The 16,874-nt window shown below is 42.1% G+C and overlaps 1 protein-coding gene across 1 annotated transcript; it reads right to left on the bottom strand.

Annotated features, from left to right (window-relative positions):
- Positions 1–152: 152 nt before the first annotated feature.
- On the bottom strand, positions 153–16,853 carry TKFC (triokinase and FMN cyclase). The gene is made up of 18 exons (XM_035123708.2): positions 16,607–16,853; positions 13,749–13,938; positions 13,379–13,489; positions 13,117–13,298; positions 12,705–12,783; positions 11,959–12,048; positions 11,571–11,605; positions 11,415–11,499; positions 10,779–10,868; positions 9,950–10,066; positions 9,181–9,306; positions 8,227–8,364; positions 7,278–7,384; positions 5,988–6,091; positions 5,807–5,840; positions 4,738–4,827; positions 4,121–4,267; positions 153–3,231 (listed from the first exon to the last, which is right to left on the bottom strand). The coding sequence occupies exons 1-18, from the start codon at positions 16,610–16,612 to the stop codon at positions 3,190–3,192; spliced, it is 1,773 nt and encodes a 590-aa protein (XP_034979599.1). The 5' UTR covers positions 16,613–16,853; the 3' UTR covers positions 153–3,189.
- Between the last annotated feature and the right edge of the window lie 21 nt (positions 16,854–16,874).

The raw sequence follows: 16,874 nt of genomic DNA on the forward strand, positions 1-16,874 counted from the left end.
AACAGGTGATCTGCTTATTTTTCCAGTAACAAATGGACATAACCGTCTTTTGGGGAGGGGAGCCATTCCCCCCCCCCATATACTGTACTAGAAATCTCATGGCAGCATGGGATATATAGAGGTACAAATCAGAAGTGATATTCAGGTCGATGTTTGAATGATTCCAGAACTGTTTTACCACATCCCCTTTTCCAGCATTCTTACTAAACAGCTCATCTTCAACTAGCCTGACATAAGCTGGCAAGTAATTATTTAAATTTTTATATGGAGATTTCGATCCTGCCATTCTAGTAACTAGGTATGAGATCAGCTCTCCTAGTTCAAGGCCAAGCATTTATAGGATACTTGTGACTTCTCTCTCTTGTTTTGTTGAGTCACCTCCTCTATCATTTTTGGAACTATAAACTATGTACTATAATGTCAGTAGTGTTTGAGAGTGCTTATGAAAGACAGCTTGCTTTCTCCATGGTTAACCACATAAAGACTCCCATACCGAAACAAGCAGTGGGAACTGGTCTCTTCCTGGTTGAGAAGTATTTATTGGCATGAAGCTAAATTTGCACTTGAATAACACTTATTGATATCACCTGATTCAGAGTACTGGTATCTGGCTTAGTTATTCCTAGCATATGGTGCCTGCTGTTTTTTTTTTGTAGACTTCAATCTGATAGAACTGGTAAAAGGTCATCACGGTCTAATATACGCTGATTGGTGAAATAATCCTCCCCACCACCCCACACCCATCTATAAACATACATAATACTCTTTCAGTCATCAACAGCTCCTCCTAAGTCTCCACCTTTTTAAAATAGGCAATGATTTATTATTATTTTGGTTTCAAATGTGTTTCAGAACTCTTGTACATGCTGCCTCTATATATGAAACTTATGGCAAACAGTAGAGAATGCTGTTGCTATCTTCAGGGGGAACTGAAAACTAAGTTTGTGCAATTAAAGTTGATTTGATACAGCACGACCACAAACCTTTCCATCAACAATCATACTTTTGTGATAATGAAAGTAATAGGAAAAAGCACTGGAAAGGGTGGGATAACACATGCTTGATGGATTGTACAAAGAAATTGAATGTTCAATAAGCAGGTCGTCTGGAGGCGACCTTGGTTGGGTAAGGGTTGGGGCATGCCTAGTCTTCTATTCCTAGACCAAAAAAAAGGGGGGGGGAGCAGAGTACTCAGTCTCTTGTCTTAAACACTTGTTTGGCATTTTTACCTGAAAAGGACTAATAGCACTTCTGCAGTGTTGCTATTTTGTGGGCGGATTGTGCGAAAGCACCAATTTCACTTTTAGTGTTTACTATATTTTGTACATTGCTGTATATATCAACATACATCCACCCCCAAGTTGGACTTTTTGTGGCAAGAAAAGGAGGGAATGTCCTATAACGTATGAAGTAATGCTTGCTTGAACAACATGCGGTAGTACAGCACAACCTCCTGGCAAACAAATGCTCAGTAACAGTGGATATAATGTAACTCCCTGCAAACTTTGTACAGAAAGATGTGGGTAAGTGCTCCTTAAAAAGGTGATCTGGAAGCAACCTGAGAACAGTATATTGTCTTGCAGTGCAATCCTAACCATGTCTAAGGCCAATAAATCCTATAGATCTGAACAGGAATTACTCCTAGGTAAGCAGGGTTAGGATCGCAGCCTTAATGCTGTTTAGAAAGTTCCATTCAGTGATCTGCTTCTTGACAAATGTTCTTTGCAAATAAAGTGATTAGCTCCTTAGTACAGTAATCCTAATACCATTTCTCCCTGCCTAGACAAGCCATTCAATATCAGGTAAGCTTTCTATGAAGAAATTGGCTGAGTTGTATTATTCCAGTATTTGTCAACTAGATATTAAGCCACCGTTCCCCCTTTTGAGATACAACAGGAAACAGCAATATAAACTTACCAGGATTGTCACACAAAAGGGAAGCAATTTAGCAAGCTAAGAATGAACATTTTAAAAGGTGCAATATTTCTAAGGCCTGAATATTTCTGTTTTCCTATTTGGGTATGTATGTGTGCACATATCATTCTCCTTAGTTACTGCCACTAGTACAAACCTGGTTTACTGAGGACAGGGATTACCCCAAGCCAAAGATGAGCTTATCTATTCCCATGAAACTGTTTTGTCAATGTAGTTTCAAAGGAGCATCCTCTTTGTATAGAGCAGGCATCCCCAAACTGCGGCCCTCCAGATGTTTTGGCCTACAACTCCCATGATCCCTAGCTAGCAGGACCAGTGGTCAGGGAAGATGGGAACTGTAGTCCAAAACACATGGAGGCCGAAGTTTGGGGATGCCTGGTATAGAGGGCTAGGGAACCTCAGGGCCAGGAGCCAAATGGAAACATCTCCCTTGGCCATGTCTCATCACCAGCCTTGATCCATGCTCTCCTTGAGTGCTTTTCCTAGCTGGAGTGTGTCCTTGAACTAAGATAATACTGTCTCCTGTTTACCTGGATGGAGAGGGTCTATGTGTAGAAACCTCTGACAATTGTGTGTCCATAATGTAAACAAAATGTGTCCAAAATCCATTGCTCTGCTTACTTTTGCCTCTAGCCCCACCCGCCATTAACATACTAACAAAAGAAAAACCTGCTGGATCAGACTAAAGGCCCATCTAGTCCAGTGCTGTGGAACTGGGCACAGCCATATTTTCCAGCTTGTGATCCCCAGCCCCTGCTATTCAGAGGCACTATCTCTGATACTGGAGGTATTATGGTCATCATGACTAGTAGCCATGAATTATCTTATCCTCCACAGATTTATCTGAATCACAGCTCTCTTCTGTGAAGTGTTATGAAAAGAGCCCATCCTGGCTTTATGAGCAGGGTGGTGTCTAGAAACCTGTCAGCATAGCTGAGAAACAGATGTACAAACTTCCTGTTTTGTTAAATGTAATCAATGCATGGCTTTAATCAAAGATCTCCAGGAACAGCTCCTAAGTGGGGAGGTATTGCTGCAAAAAATTGTGAAGTAGCAGAGTGACAACACAAGCAACTCCAAAGATAGGACTCTTTATTACAGCCAAATTTCATAAAGTACAAAGTAATGATCTCAAAACTAAGAATATAAAGCATAGACCTGTACTTATGCATGGGGTTACAGAAACACCAGATACTATTCACTGCAAGGATGCTCTTGAGCCTGAAGTATTAGAAGCAAGGTACTATAAGAACATCATGTTGCCATTCTGAAGCTACCTCGATTCAGTGGAAAGCCCTGCACAGGAGAGGAATGGTGATACAATATTTTAGCAAGTCTTGAATTATGAGCTGAATCAAAGGAAGGAGGTATCACTGCACCCAGGACCCCTCCCAACCAGCTTTTGCTGGAAGCTGGTCACATCATTCTAAGAGTTCTGTCCACATCATCAGGCCATATAAACTGAAATTGACCCCAGAGTACTGCAATGGGCACCTCAACTAGAGTTGCAGTAACAGTGACATGCAAGGCACTACAGAGCTGAGTGATTTTATCCCCAAAGGATTGTGCAAATTGCTCACAGCATGCTGCCCAAGGTTCCAGAGGCCCATCTGCTACTTCTGGTACAACCTGACTCTGGAACACTCCAAACAATTCTGCTGCATGACTCTTTGAGGATACAATAGAGGCAGCAGAATAATCTCCCAGCCTGCTTCACTACAACTTAGGTACCACTACAACTCAAGGGTACCTCAGAGAGCGCCTGAACCTTTATATCCCTCTGAGATCAGTAGCAGGAGTGTTCCCTAAGTTGGTGAGGCTCATTTGACAACAATGAGAAACCAAGCCTTTAGTGTCATTGGTCCAGTCCTTTGGAATACTCTGCCAAGAGAGTTTCAGCAGGCACCTTCTGTGCCATCTTCTAAATGCCTGCTGAAAACCTTATTTTGCCAGGCTTTTGCAGACAATTTAGAGTTCATCCTCCACCATGGTTTATTTATGCTTGTTTTAAACTTCTTTTTCTTTTAAATTAGTTTTTAAATTTGCTTTTTAAATGTAGTTTTTATCTTTTAAATGTTGTAAACCGCTTTGATATGTTTTGTGATATAGTGGTATAGTGGTATATACTTTTACTTTTATAAATATATACAATAAATTAACCACCACTAAATTAAATTGTTTTAACCTGCAATCCTTCCATCACTGCACGAAGAATAGCTGCAGCTGCTACAGCACCAGGGTCTGGCCGATCTAGGCGGGCTGAGCCAATGTAACTGGCCCTGCCTGCAGATGCTTCCATATGTTTTGTAGACTCAGCAGCAGCCTCTGCCTCCTGCAGAAAAAAGCAAGACATTATAAGAGGAGAAACAGATACCTATGTGCTCACCATTTGCAATGAATTAAGAGTAGATAGATACCACCAAAAGCTTTCATATGCTTCTAAATTTGAAACCATAAGCCCTCATCTGGACACTAGTCCTCACCATTTCTGTTGTGATGTGATGCCTTTTAGTCCTAATGCTGCAAACAAACCACTTTAGGATTTTGCCTAATGATTTTAAGGGTTTGGTAATTTTTCAGATTGCAGATGGACTACTAGTGAAAATGATACTGTGTGCCTGATAATAAGACTTATGCTGATTAGACAATATGAGAATGCACAGAAATACAGATACAGGATATATACTACATATCTATAGCCTGAGAAAACTTGCTTATAGTTCCCTGCTCTCATCTTCCTAAATGATGCAAAAGGGTTGGTTTTTTTTACACTTTGGGTTGCAGGTATATTAATATACTCACTTCTACAGCTTTGGTCAGAACCTTCAGTGGATTAGTCTGTGGGTTCTTCAGAGCTCTGAGTTGCTCAGCAGCAGCACAGAGTGAATCCAGCTAGCAAAGAGACAAAGAATAATTAAGAGGACAATAGTTCTATCAGGGCTAGTTATGGACAGTCATTATCTTGACAGGGATAGTCTCCTAACTGAACCTTGAAGACCTGGAAACGTTTGCTGAAACTGAATGTTATGGGAAATATTCCATACATTCTGGACAAGGCAAGTTAATGTTGGTAACTATTGTTTAGATAAATTGTGCTAACTTGCTAGTGTCGAGTGTCTGGCATGTGCAGATGTGTGAAGCATTCTAAGGTAACCACAGTTAGGACTGTAAGCCATAACTGCTAAGTAAAGCCAAAAAATAAGTGGTGTCACTTTTGCCATGAGTTAGCTCCATGGCAGAAGAAGAAATTTCAGGTGCTGCTCCTGATTTCTTTCCCTCCTCATTCTGCTCTTATCACAATATAGGATAGCATGACGCTGCTCATACCTTTCTGAATTTTGTGTTTTTGCATTCATGGTATCCCATCTGCACCATGTCTGAGAGTACCCATTTTCTTCGAGCATAGACTCTCCTTTCTCCATACTTCACATCAAAGCAAGAGTAACAACCTTCCACGGCTGTTCCTTGAAATACAATGAATCAAGTGTGTCCTCCTCTGCCAAACCACAAGTGCATAGCTGCCAAGTTATCCCTTATTTTAAGGGATTTTCCCTTATGCTGAATAGGCTTCCTCGCGAGAAAAGGGAAAACTTGGCAGCTATGCAAGTGAGGCAGCATGGCAGTGGAGCGACCCTCAGAAGTGCCATAACACCCCAGAAACAAACTGTCTCCAAAAATTCAAAGTCATACCTTTGGAATTTTTGCATCTATGCTGGTATTAACAGTAAATCTGAATTAACAAGGTGACAACTCAAGCATGACATTGTGTGGATACCCCCTAAAGTTAGTTCCTGGGGCACTGCAGATATCCAGTAAATAGCTGGAATGGAAGGGCCCTTAATGAAGGACAGTGCTAGGGCACATTACTCACCATGGTTCTGTCTCCAGGTGCAGCTCCTCCATACCTGCCAGATGAATACAGTTAGTAGTGTAGGTTCCACATGTGCATCCCTCCCACTGTAGAGACAGTCTCACTCATATAGCAAGGATGGAAGTAGCAAGGGAACACATGTATAATTACTCTGCTGTAGTCATGTAAGGGTCACACTCACCGCATCATGGCATCAATACCAGCATCCACGGCCGCTGACCAAGTTGCCAATTCATCATCAGTCCGTAGGGGCTGAGCAGCTGCTGTTAGAAACAGTCCATAGAGCTGTAAGAAAACAAAGTGATTTCGTCTCTGATAAAGTCTAGGGTAATAATACAATAATCAAATGCAGTATTTCTCCTTAGCATATTACAATTTCCACCCTACTCCTACAGCTTGAGGCAGAAAATAGTTTAAAACGCAATAACATCTAACAAAATAAGATGAATGGAACTTCTTTTTAGCAAAAAGCGTCTTAACAAAGAACCTTTTAATAAAGTTTCCATAATCAAGGTAGTCTAAGAGCTATCAGATCAAATCAGAATTCAGTGGCCCTAGTAAAACAAATTATTACACCCCACCCTAGTTCCAAGGTCTATGGCACATCTTTTCTATCTGCATATCTGCCATGTTGTGAGACTAACTAACCACAAAGGCACCCACTGAGTATCAGACAAAAGGGGATATAAACCTGTGTCTCCTTTGTGCAACACTGTTGCTTCATGAATTCCCTTTGTGAAAGCTGTTGACCTCTAAACACAACAGAATGAGATGGACTAGAGTCCTGAGGTAGTAAAATGGATTGTAGCACATCTGACTATAGGCAAGAGATCACATTTGTGCATTTTCCTCTACACTAAAAACATTTTGTAAGTAGAAATTAGCCTAACCATACCCCTTTTATGCTAGAACCTCTTTCCAAAATGTGTCCCACCTCTGAAGTAGCACAGTCTATTCTACTACAACTGTCTGTTGCATAAATAGACTACATTTAAATTTCTCAGTGGAAACAGTTTCAGTGTAATTTGGAACTACTACATGCATACAGGTTTGCTCCAATTTAGTAAAAGCTTTAATTTTTATGTTATGAGAATTTGCCAGTTCTGTATGTTAGATATTATAATTAAAAAACTTAATTTCTCACCAAAAGAGCATTTATTGATGAGAAAGTGAAACAGTATTGCACTCTAAAGAGTTGCTTGTTGTAGGGCTAGTTTAAGTCTCACAACTAGGAAGCTCCCAGTTTCTCCACGTGAAAGTGTTTAAAATATTCTGATCATCTTTCACCCCGTATCCTAACATGAGCCATTTTTAGAGAATATGTGTCAGCAATAAAAATGCTTATTTGCTACTTTTTCCTAATTGTTGCTCCTTCTCCCACTACACACACAAATTCTAGTAGTACCAATCACCCTTACATAATAGCAAAGAGCAACCTTAAACAAGTTATCCAAATTCTCCTAACACTCACCGCCCCCGAAGAACCCCCCATCTTCTCCAGCAGTAACTTTGCTAGGCCAGAGAGCAGCTGAGAGGGGTACAGTGGTAGAGGTTTTGACTCCACCCATTCCTGGATTGCTGAGGAAACAACACTCACTGGTTAAAATTGACAATCTCCCATCTGGCTAAGGGCCCCTCCAGACTGGCGTTCATTGCAGGTGTATTCTGCAAAATGTTTTTAAACACGGTAATAGTGCATAAATGGCGGATTAATTCTGCTGTGATGCTTCTCTAATGCTACCACATTACTGATGTCTGGAGAGGCTATCATGCAACAAAGAAGAACAAAAATAAACATTTTAAACATTTTTTAAAAAGAGCTACAGGTTTTCAGCACAGAATATGCACTGATTGGAACTGAAGCAGTATGACAATCCCAAAGCTTGGGACAACTCTATTAGGACCAAGAACACAAATAATCATGAATATACAATAAAAAGGATGTCTGGAGGGGCCCTCACTAATTTTGCAATCAATTGCATTTTTCAACAACACAGGTCCCAAAAAGAGCTAAGACTAAGTCTATAAAGCAATTCTGCAGATATGTCTCAATTAGTATGGTACCGTAATTTGAAGCATCAAGGGAAAAGATCTCAACAACCTTTTTCAGTCAGGGTACATAGTTTCCCCACACCAACACCTTGTTATCATATTCAATCTATGGCATATCTGAAGAGTCCTTTAGCAGCAGGAAGATTCAGAAAGGCATTTTACGTAGGCCACCAAGTCTACTGTTCCCTCCTGAGCAGGAACAAATTTAGCACCTTTCAGCATATTCTTTGCTCTATTTTAGCTTAACAATATTATTATTATTTTAATTTATTGCCCACCCTTCAACACCCTGGGATGATTTACAACAATTTAAAGTGCAACATTAAAAACATTTAAAATAGCAGGGGAGTTGTTGGAAGAGCACTAACCTCTGGCAGCTCGTGCATGTGTGCTGCCACAGTCTCCATCACCTGCAGCGCGATCTAGATCATTGAGCTTCTCTTGTAGGTTCAGCAGTGTGTTGCACACCTTCTCTAGAACTGCTCTCATGTAGGGGGTGGCTGGTGCTAAATGAAATGGGAACAGCTATTTCATTTCAATAGCGGTAAGACTCCCAGTTTCACATTTTGTCTTACAGAGCAAGTACTGATGTTGCTATGCATTTCCCTTTCATATAATGTGCGAGTGCAAGGGTAAACTCTGCCCAAACATATCACTTTATCAGCAGGCTATTTCAGTTCATGCTGGATTTTTCATCTCTTGTTTACTCAGCACCTGATGAAACAGCTGAAAACCTGTAATGATTCAGCTGAAGAGTTCTGTATTTGAAATGAATAAAATAATATGAAACATTCTGCATGTGATATTTGATCTACAAGGGCCCAGTCGTGTGTATACGTCACTTTATGCTGAAGTCATCATGAATATACATGGATTAACTGGTGCAGAAACAGAAAGGCCAGCTCACAGATAAACACATCCAATTGCTTGCATAAGCAGAAAGAAATGCTGCAAATACTACTACTTAGGAATCTATTATCATTAACTTACAGATGGAGAAACTGGGGTATGAAAGGATTTTTGTTTTATATGTCATAAAGATAGTGAGAGAACAAGAGTGAAGCAAAACAGAAGGCAACATTTCTGGCAAAAAGGCATTTACTGTCCTGACCATCCTTTTGCTCATCCAGTCCTTCAAACAGGACACAACGGCTCCTGTTGGTGCTGCTTGTGTCTCCAGATTACTTTCACTCTCAATGCTCCTTGAGAGAAGGACATTCTGCCATCACAAAGCCAGAATCACAGTCTCAGCGGACAGGGTGAATCTGGTTACAGTATGGCAAGAAATTTCTCTGAGAGCGAGATGATGCTTCAGCCTGTACCTCTAAATGGAAAAGACTCCTCTTCCTCCTCCTCTTCCTTGGGTGCTACTGACTCTCTCACTCTTTTCCGGCCTGACACATGCACCTTGGAAGGTTGTGACCACGCAACAGCTGTAGTGTCAGAATCTAGAATTTGGAATACAAGACTGTGATATACAATTGCTGATAGTTTCACAACACCATTGGTTCATATCCATGAAGTCATCAGCACATGGACTCTTGAAAATCATCAGCATTTTTCTTAGCAGAAGCCACAAATGTCTGGTTATGAACCCCAAATAACCAAGCCCAACATAACAGAATTGGGCAGTCTGACAAGACAGGACTTATATTATTAATGAGATTTTCAAATTTGTTTATTTTGGAGTTATTGTGTGTCATCACAATAGGGAAGTTTTTAATGTTTGATGCTGTACTGTTTTTAATATTCGGTTGGAAGCCGCCCAGAGTGGCTGGGGAAACCCAGCCAGATGGGCAGGGTATAAATAATAAATAATAATAATAATTATTCACTGGGCTTGTAGCAAGCTGGAGACATTCGGTCAAACTGTCAGGAAATGCTGCCATTTGGATCAAAGGAAAGAATGTAATTTGTATTATCTATTTTATCTGTACTGGAAAGAGAATATACTCATTATCAGGAAGAAAATGAGCCTCCAACAGGTAATACATATTTTCAAAACATATACCCCCCGCACCCTGATCAATTAAGTCAACATATTTTCAAGTTGCAATTTTGAGAAGAAAACTGATTATCTCAAGAACTCACCAATGAGAGTCAACAGCTCATCATCTACAAGCAAAAGAGTAAGGGAGACACCTGCCATTTCCAGTGCAGTCATAAAGGAGCCAACAAAAACTCGTGCAATATGGATGCCCTTGCTCTCTGCAATGATGAAGCAAGAGAAACTAAGAAGCATGATTAGGAACATTACATCTCTGCCAGGGTGGAGCCAGATGGATTTATGAAAGGTATTGTGCATTTTTTTCTTGAACATCTGTGTGATCCTCTGATATCATAAAGGTTCTTCCCCATATATCCCAGTCTTTCAGAACATGGCATACTGATGTCCCACAGTGATATAATGTTCGGTGGAGATACACCAGATTAAGCTTCAATGTTCTGCTGTCATATTTGGAGTGTGAAGCTACTGTCCCCAGTAGCTGATTGGTGCCATGTTTTTTTATAGTGTGTGATTTATTATATACATTTCAAGCCATATGCTCTGTTTTCTTTTTCTTTCTTTTTTACATACTGCACCTACTCTTAGCTTGTGGCATACTAGTCTGGACAGCATGTGCTCGACTGCTGAACCATCCTGCCTAGGGTGTTGGAAAAGATGAGTTTTTCTAAAGCTGATCTAATATGTAAAATGTGATGAGTTTTATCAAACTACATATAATCTAAACTTCTAGGCATCACGATAAACATTAAATGGTACAGTAGCTTTCCAAAATGAAGCATGCTTCCAAATTCTGTTCTCAACTTAGAGGTATCTAGATGATCTGGTATTTTACAGGCCACATTTATGTAAATTTGCATAGTTTTTAATTCTACACAACCCCACTTAACCAATATTCTAACAAGGGAAACTTACCAAGACAACGCACAGCAGACCCAGCCACTACACTTAATTCAAGGTAGGATAACCCACCCAAATTGTTCACCATCAAGACTACAGAAGCACCTGAAAGCCAAAACAAAGTGAGTAAGATTGAAGACACTATACTTAATATGCAAAAGGTGGTGTAAAAAGCTTCTGCATGGCTATTTCTCCACATCTGGGCTAACATCTGGATCTACTGATCAATGACTGCCCAATCATACAGTAAATCCCCATTCCAGCAATTGCTGATATTGTAGAAACTCACTCCATGACTGATTTTACAAGCATTTATATATATATTGTACTGTATATATATTACAGCTCAGATATAGAAAAACAGTCGTACCTTGGGTTACGAACACCTCGGGTTACGAACTCCGCAAACCCGGAAGTATTTTCGCTGCGCGTGTGTTCTACACATGCACAAAGTGTGAAAATCGCAGAAATTGTGCTTTGTGCATGCACAAAATCGCACTTTGGGTTACGACCATTTCGGGTTACGAACTGCGTCCCAGAACGGATCGTGTTTGTAACCCGAGGTACCACTGTAGCCACAGAAAAAAATATTCCCAGATTCCTCAGAGTAGAAGGAATAATATATAGGCCAGCCTCAAAATTGTTACTCACCAGACTTGAGTCGCACACGTGAAGCATTGGAGTGACTGGTCATGTGATCCAGCATTATTTTGACAACCTGATCTGCTGATGTTATCTGTGAAGAGAACATGTGTAAGGGGGCAGGGTTATATTTCTTCATCAGCAAAAAGGCGACAGGCTACTTACCTTCATCCTGCGCACACCTGCTTCACCATGGATTCCTACAAAGAGAGCAAGATATCAGATATCAGTTATGGCACCTGCCATGACAATCTTCTTTCTAAATAGAAGATGACTGAGTTTAAGGGCACTAATTGATGAAATCCTAGTTGTGCTAGTCAGTGATATATAGTCAGTGAACTACACACAAAAGAAAAATAGTAAAAGAACATATCTGTGCCCTGATAGTGTCTGACTGATAATGGATACCCATGCATCACAGGCAATAGCACCTCAGACTGACCCCTAAATAACTCAGAGCATGGACAGAGTCCCAAAGCAAACGGCATGCAGTCCCAAAGAGACAATGCTCATGAGGACCTTCTAGAGAAGTGGATGGAAACGCATTCCTCACCTAAGCCTAGCTCAAGTTCATCATCAGCAATCTGGAAGGTAGGTCTAGATCCAGGAACACTGCAGGGTGATAGACTAATTCCAAGGGTGCCTGTGCAAAAAGAAAATGCCACCTTCCATGCAGATGTTTCAGCATCAGTACAAGAAAATAGACAAAAGTGTATGTTCCGCTTATGCCCTGGGTTACAATGCACAACTCTAAATGATACTACCGTACAATATTGCAATGTAGTTTTGGACTGAAAGGTGCAGTCTTGAGGATCACCTGCTAAACTTATACCAAGCTATTTTGGAATCCCAAGGCATCTGGTTGGGAACTTAAGGACCACATAGCTGGACAGGTAGGTCTTTGATCTGACCCATCATTGCTCTTCTTAAGTTCTTATACCTCACCTTTTCCTCCAATGACCTGAAGGTGGTGTACTGTATATGGTTCTCCCCACTTAATCCTCACAACAATCCTGTGTGGGAGGCTAAACTAGGCAATGGTGAATGCTGAGTCCAAATCTAATTATACACTAACCACAAAGGTTCAGCCACACAATTGGGGCTCTCTTTCTTTCAGGGATCATTAATTTAAATCTTCAATACATTCACTGCATATCAAAAACATAAACCCTATAAAAGACAGCATAAGAAGTTTAGCCAGCATGACCTTGCTAGACTGCTTGATTTGCCATGTGTCAAAGAATAATGTAGCCTTTGGCCAGATGCTTACCTCCCAAAGAGAGCTACTTAAATACTTACCCATTGAGTGTGCAACAGCAGTAACCTTGCGAGCAATTGCACTCAGACCACAACCTGCCTCAGACAGAGCCCCAGCGACCTAAACATAAACAACTGTAAGGAAAAATGTTGCTTTGATTTCTCAACAAAAGGATTACAGAAGATTAGCATACATTCCTTCACTTTATACTACAGGGACAAAGCCAGGTGTGTCAGGACTAAAGGAGAAGAAGAATGGCTGTGTGAAGAATCATGTTTTTATGTGCCTAGGAGTTCATGCACAATATGCAGGGAGGAATGCCTATGGGCACCTCACACTCTATAACATTCTTAGGCCTCAAAGCATTATTTGCACTTTGGTAATACTACTGTACAGTGGGGTCCTGAGTCAATGACAATGTTGGTTCTGAATTTGGGAATGGATGATTCCTACCTTGTGTATTAACACTGTGCCACATAGTCCTCTCCTGCCAGCCTTCTTCTGTTTGGTAAAGGCACAGTCGTCACCAATAACCACCATCTCCACAGAAGCGCCTTCTGCCCGTGCTTGTTCCAATGCCAGCCCAAAGTTCAGACGGTCCCCAGTATAGTTCTTCACTATTAGCAGCGTCCCAACTACAGAAGAGAGAATGGTTTGAATTCTGTGATATTCCTCCCTCAAGAGAGATGTTCATCTACCAAAAATGATGCCATACCTGCACCAGCTTGCTTCACAGCCCGAATTGCTGCTAAAATGCTACCCACTGCAGGTGAAGTGAATACTGGACCAGCTACCACTCCAGTGAGCATTCCCTTCCCGATGTACCCTGAGGAAAGAAGAAAGGCATGGCGGTATTGCATCTGCTTTGGGAGCATCTTGCTCACACTCTAGTTCTGTGGCTGTTTATCTTAACTCCAATAACTGAATCCTACAACTGCCAGGAGAACTGTGGCACAAAAGTTTTCAGTTCATGATGCCCTCTTCTCTTTGTATTCATGAAATGCCAGTGTTAAGTGAAGGGGGGGGGGACAGATTGAAGCTCTCTCCCCTAGGCTCAAAGCTCCCATAACGTTGATCCCACTAACCTGCATGTGCAGGCTCATGTCCTGAACCACCTCCAGAAATAAGTGCCACTTTGCCCCGCAGATTCTCCAAGTCAGCACGTAATGCCACTCTGTGTCCATGCAGCATTTGGAGATGAGGATTACAAGCCACTGTTCCAGCCAATGCATCGTCTGCGCAACCCAGAATTGTGTTCACTAGCTTTTTTGAACCCTAGAATAGGAAAACACAACAAAAGCTTCTCATATGCACACCCTTCCGCATGGAGGTAGCTTCTTGTTCATGACTGTCCAACCAGCTTTGGACACTACAAGTGCTTATACCGTAAGCAATTGTACCAGTGATGCATGATTTTGGTGTAATATCTGAAAAAAGAATTCTTGCAAGAGACACAGGCAAGCTGTGTATAATTCTTGAGCCCATGCATTTCCCATGTCAAACACCTCTGAATAGCAGAGTGAAAATGCAGAACACAAAAGGAACTAGCACACCCGTTCATTAGTATTTGCAATACCACCTGATATTGCTTTCAAAAAAATATGAAGATAGGATCATTCAGCTTCCATGCTTTCTGTCATGCCACAGACAACCATTACATTGTTAGAATTTATTAGCCATCCATGAAAAAACTGTTCCTCCACCTTAGCAAAAAGAGCAGCAGCTGTGAATCAAAACTGAGTTTTATGTAACAATGAAAGCATAATTTTGACACGTTCACTCTTTGTCTAAAGTTGTACCCTATATATTTTCCATTAATGTAGTATTATTATTACTACATTGACTTCCACAAATGTCAACAGGTGTACAAATGCAACAAAAACAGCTAAAAACACATAATATAACAGATAAATGTAAAAACAATCCAACCAAACATGCAGATAGCAGGTGTCTGTCATAGCCTGACAGGAATTCTGTTCCACAGAGCAGGGGCAGACACACCAGTTACTGTGCTTCAGAGATCTTTAGAATATGAAGGGAAGTACAGTAGGTAACAATATGTTAGCCATTTAACAGTATGGTCATGCAATTGCAACAGTATTAGTCTGTGACAACATCACTTGACACGTCTCATATTCCCTCCTAGTCCCAAAGAGCTGCACACTCTTAATGGTTGAGAAATACCCACACCCAGTGTTCAGAATGTTATAGATGCTGCACTTGCTGCTTTTTTTGTTTTCCTTTTAGCTTTGGGAGACGCGGGTGGCACTGTAGGACGTGGGTGGCGCTGTGGGTTAAAACACTGAGCCTCTTGGGCTTGCTGATCGAAAGGTCGGTGGTTCGAATCCCTGCGATGGGGTGAGCTCCCGTTGCTCGGTCCCTGCTCCTGCCAACCTAGCAGTTCGAAAGCACGTCAAAGTGCAAGTAGATAAATAGGTACCACTCCGTCGGGAAGGCAAATGGCATTTCCGTGTGCTGCTCTGGTTCGCCAGAAGCGGCTTAGTCATGCTGGCCACATGACCCGGAAAAACTGCCTGTGGACAAACATCGGCTCCCTTGGCCAGTAAAGCGAGATGAGCACTGCAACCCCAGAGTCGTTCGTGACTGGACTTAACTGTGAGGGGTCCTTTACCTTTTTAGCTTGGGGCTAGAAAGAACAAAACCATGTGTGCAGCTTTCCTAGTGTTGCTTCATGTTTGTGCAGCTGGCTCATTCTAGCGCAATATCTGGTAGCCACTTCTAAGGCCAGAAGGAAGGTGAAAGGGTTTCTTTATGCAGTCTCCACAGCATTTTTATGTAACAGACCCTGTAGAAGTAGATATTTCCCTGTAACTCCTGGGTCTTAGACTTAAACCTTTGAAATCATATATACTATGGGCCCCAAAGTCACATCCAGGTAATGCAAAAAGGTTCAAATGGTCACAGCTGAGACATAACCCACCAAAAGAAAATGAGAAATTGACAATTTGCTGCCCAGGCAGATGTATCTAGCTCCCTCCTTGCTCACTTTTAGGCACCAAGTCAAACTCCTACTGTTAAACTTTAAGCAAACACCTGGCATGGGTAGTAGCCGAGTTTGGACTCTGGTCCTGATTTTCTGCTTCAGTGCACTTAATTATCTGCTGAGTCCTCTGACTGCATTATTAATTGATAATTATTAGCCAGTATGCCCTTCAGAGCTATACAAGTGGGAGCTGCCACAAAATGTTGCAGTGTAGAATATCCCTTTTTAGACTTTCAGCCAGCTATGCCTTCTTTCAGGATACTCAATCTCCCTGTCTGTTTTTATGTCTCCCCGCATCAGTGGGATCCTGTGGCCACTAATCACATGCTCAGTCCCTCCGTCCTCATTGAGTTGTTTTCCATCACCCCAATATATTTTCTACTTCTGCAAACCTTCAGGTCCCCACCCCAAGCATTCTGACACCTCTCTCTTGTTAGCCCCTTTGGCTTCACAGTCATTTGACTAGGCTTCTAACACTGTATATACGTGCTTTATTATTTCTTTGTACCCGAAGCTGCCCTGAATATTCCCGAGTGAACAGAAAGGCAGAATACAAACACTGCATGGGACCGATACAAAGAGACTGAAGTTTGACTCCCAAGTCACAGGTTACCCTGCTTCGGATGCTTTCCCTCATTCCGCAGGGCTTCAGAGACTTAATGGAAGGGACTCTTTCCCTTGCTTTCCAGTGATCCCACAACCGCAGCTGACCAAAACCAATTCTCTGCTCTGACTGAGGCAGAAACAGTGCAAGGGCAGCAGTGCTGGATCTGAAGCACAGTTTTCTAGCTCAAGTCCCAAACTCAGCCATGGGCCTCATGGGTCAATTGGGGCCACGCTAGCGCCTACCTCACAGGGGTTTTAAGAGGAGCGGGACAGAAACGCAATAACATCCCCCGCCCCCCAGCCTCACGGAGACCGGACGTATCTGGGTCTCACCGGCATGCTGCCCCTCTGGAGCTGCGACTCCGGGCTACCAAGCTCAGCAGGATGCTCCGAGAGCCTCAGGCCGAGGCGAGGAGGGACACCTCCTGCTCCTGAGAGAGAGAGAGACGGCGGCCGCTCAGGGGCGAGAGGCGAAGTCGCTTCTGGCTCCCGTGGGGGCCTGTCACTACTGCCTTTACGCGCCTCCCTTTTCGAAGGCGAGAGAGACTTCGCCCTGCAATCCAAACTCCGCCAGGCTCACAGCATCAACCACGCGCGCCCT

This window comes from Zootoca vivipara, chromosome 1, assembly GCF_963506605.1.
Source record: "Zootoca vivipara chromosome 1, rZooViv1.1, whole genome shotgun sequence".
Taxonomy (NCBI): domain Eukaryota; kingdom Metazoa; phylum Chordata; class Lepidosauria; order Squamata; family Lacertidae; genus Zootoca; species Zootoca vivipara.